The sequence below is a fragment of the Bison bison genome, unplaced genomic scaffold (assembly GCF_000754665.1).
Source record: "Bison bison bison isolate TAMUID 2011002044 unplaced genomic scaffold, Bison_UMD1.0 scf7180017849657, whole genome shotgun sequence".
Taxonomy (NCBI): Eukaryota; Metazoa; Chordata; class Mammalia; order Artiodactyla; family Bovidae; genus Bison; species Bison bison.
Genome location: NW_011480230.1, coordinates 29,255 through 29,880, shown reverse-complemented (window position 1 = coordinate 29,880; position 626 = coordinate 29,255). Strand labels below are relative to the sequence as shown.

At 59.6% G+C, this 626-nt stretch overlaps 1 protein-coding gene across 1 annotated transcript in view; it reads left to right on the top strand.

Moving 5' to 3' along the window:
* Positions 1–619, top strand: part of IGLON5 (IgLON family member 5) — a 27,861-nt gene extending 27,242 nt beyond the window's left edge. Inside the window, exon 11 of the mRNA XM_010847579.1 lies at positions 176–619. Coding sequence (XP_010845881.1) covers positions 176–264 — 89 coding nt within the window. The 3' untranslated portion in view covers positions 265–619. The remainder of the gene's footprint in view (positions 1–175) is intronic.
* The last annotated feature ends 7 nt before the right edge of the window (positions 620–626 follow it).

Below are 626 nucleotides of genomic sequence, written 5' to 3'. Positions count from 1 at the left end.
GAGCCAGATTAGATTAAAACAGAGTGTGGGGAGGGGGCAGGGTCCCTGAGTGAAAACCCGGAAAGGCCCTTAGGAGGAGGCCTCAGACAAGACCCCAGAAACAAGACACGCGGAGACACACGCATGGGTTCTCTCCACTCCGGGCCTCCTGCCTTGACCTTCTCTCTTTCCCCAGGCCCAGGATCCCTGGAAAACTCGGCCCCAAGGCCCCCAGGGCCCCTGACCCTCCTCTCCGCCCTGGGCTGGCTGTGGTGGAGGATGTAGGAAGAACCCAGTGCTGCTGGTGTCCCCCTGCGAGGGGGGGCTGAGGCCGAGAGCGAGAGGAGCAGGGGGAGCAAGCGCCGTGGGTCTCGAGGGGCGGAGGAGCTCTCGGCCGCTGAGGAAGACGAGGAAAAGGAAGAGGAGGAGGGAAGATCTATAGAGAACCCATCACTGTGAGGGATAATGCAAAATTATGCATCTTTCTACAGCCATTCTCGCCACCGTTCACCTTTCTGATTGTGACCCACCCCTGGCCACCCCCACACCCCTCTCTTAGCTCAGGCTGTCAACTGGATCGTGCGTGTGTGGTGGGTGTGAGCATAAGCATGTGTGCATGTGTGTGTGTGTGTGTGTGTGTAGTGGAG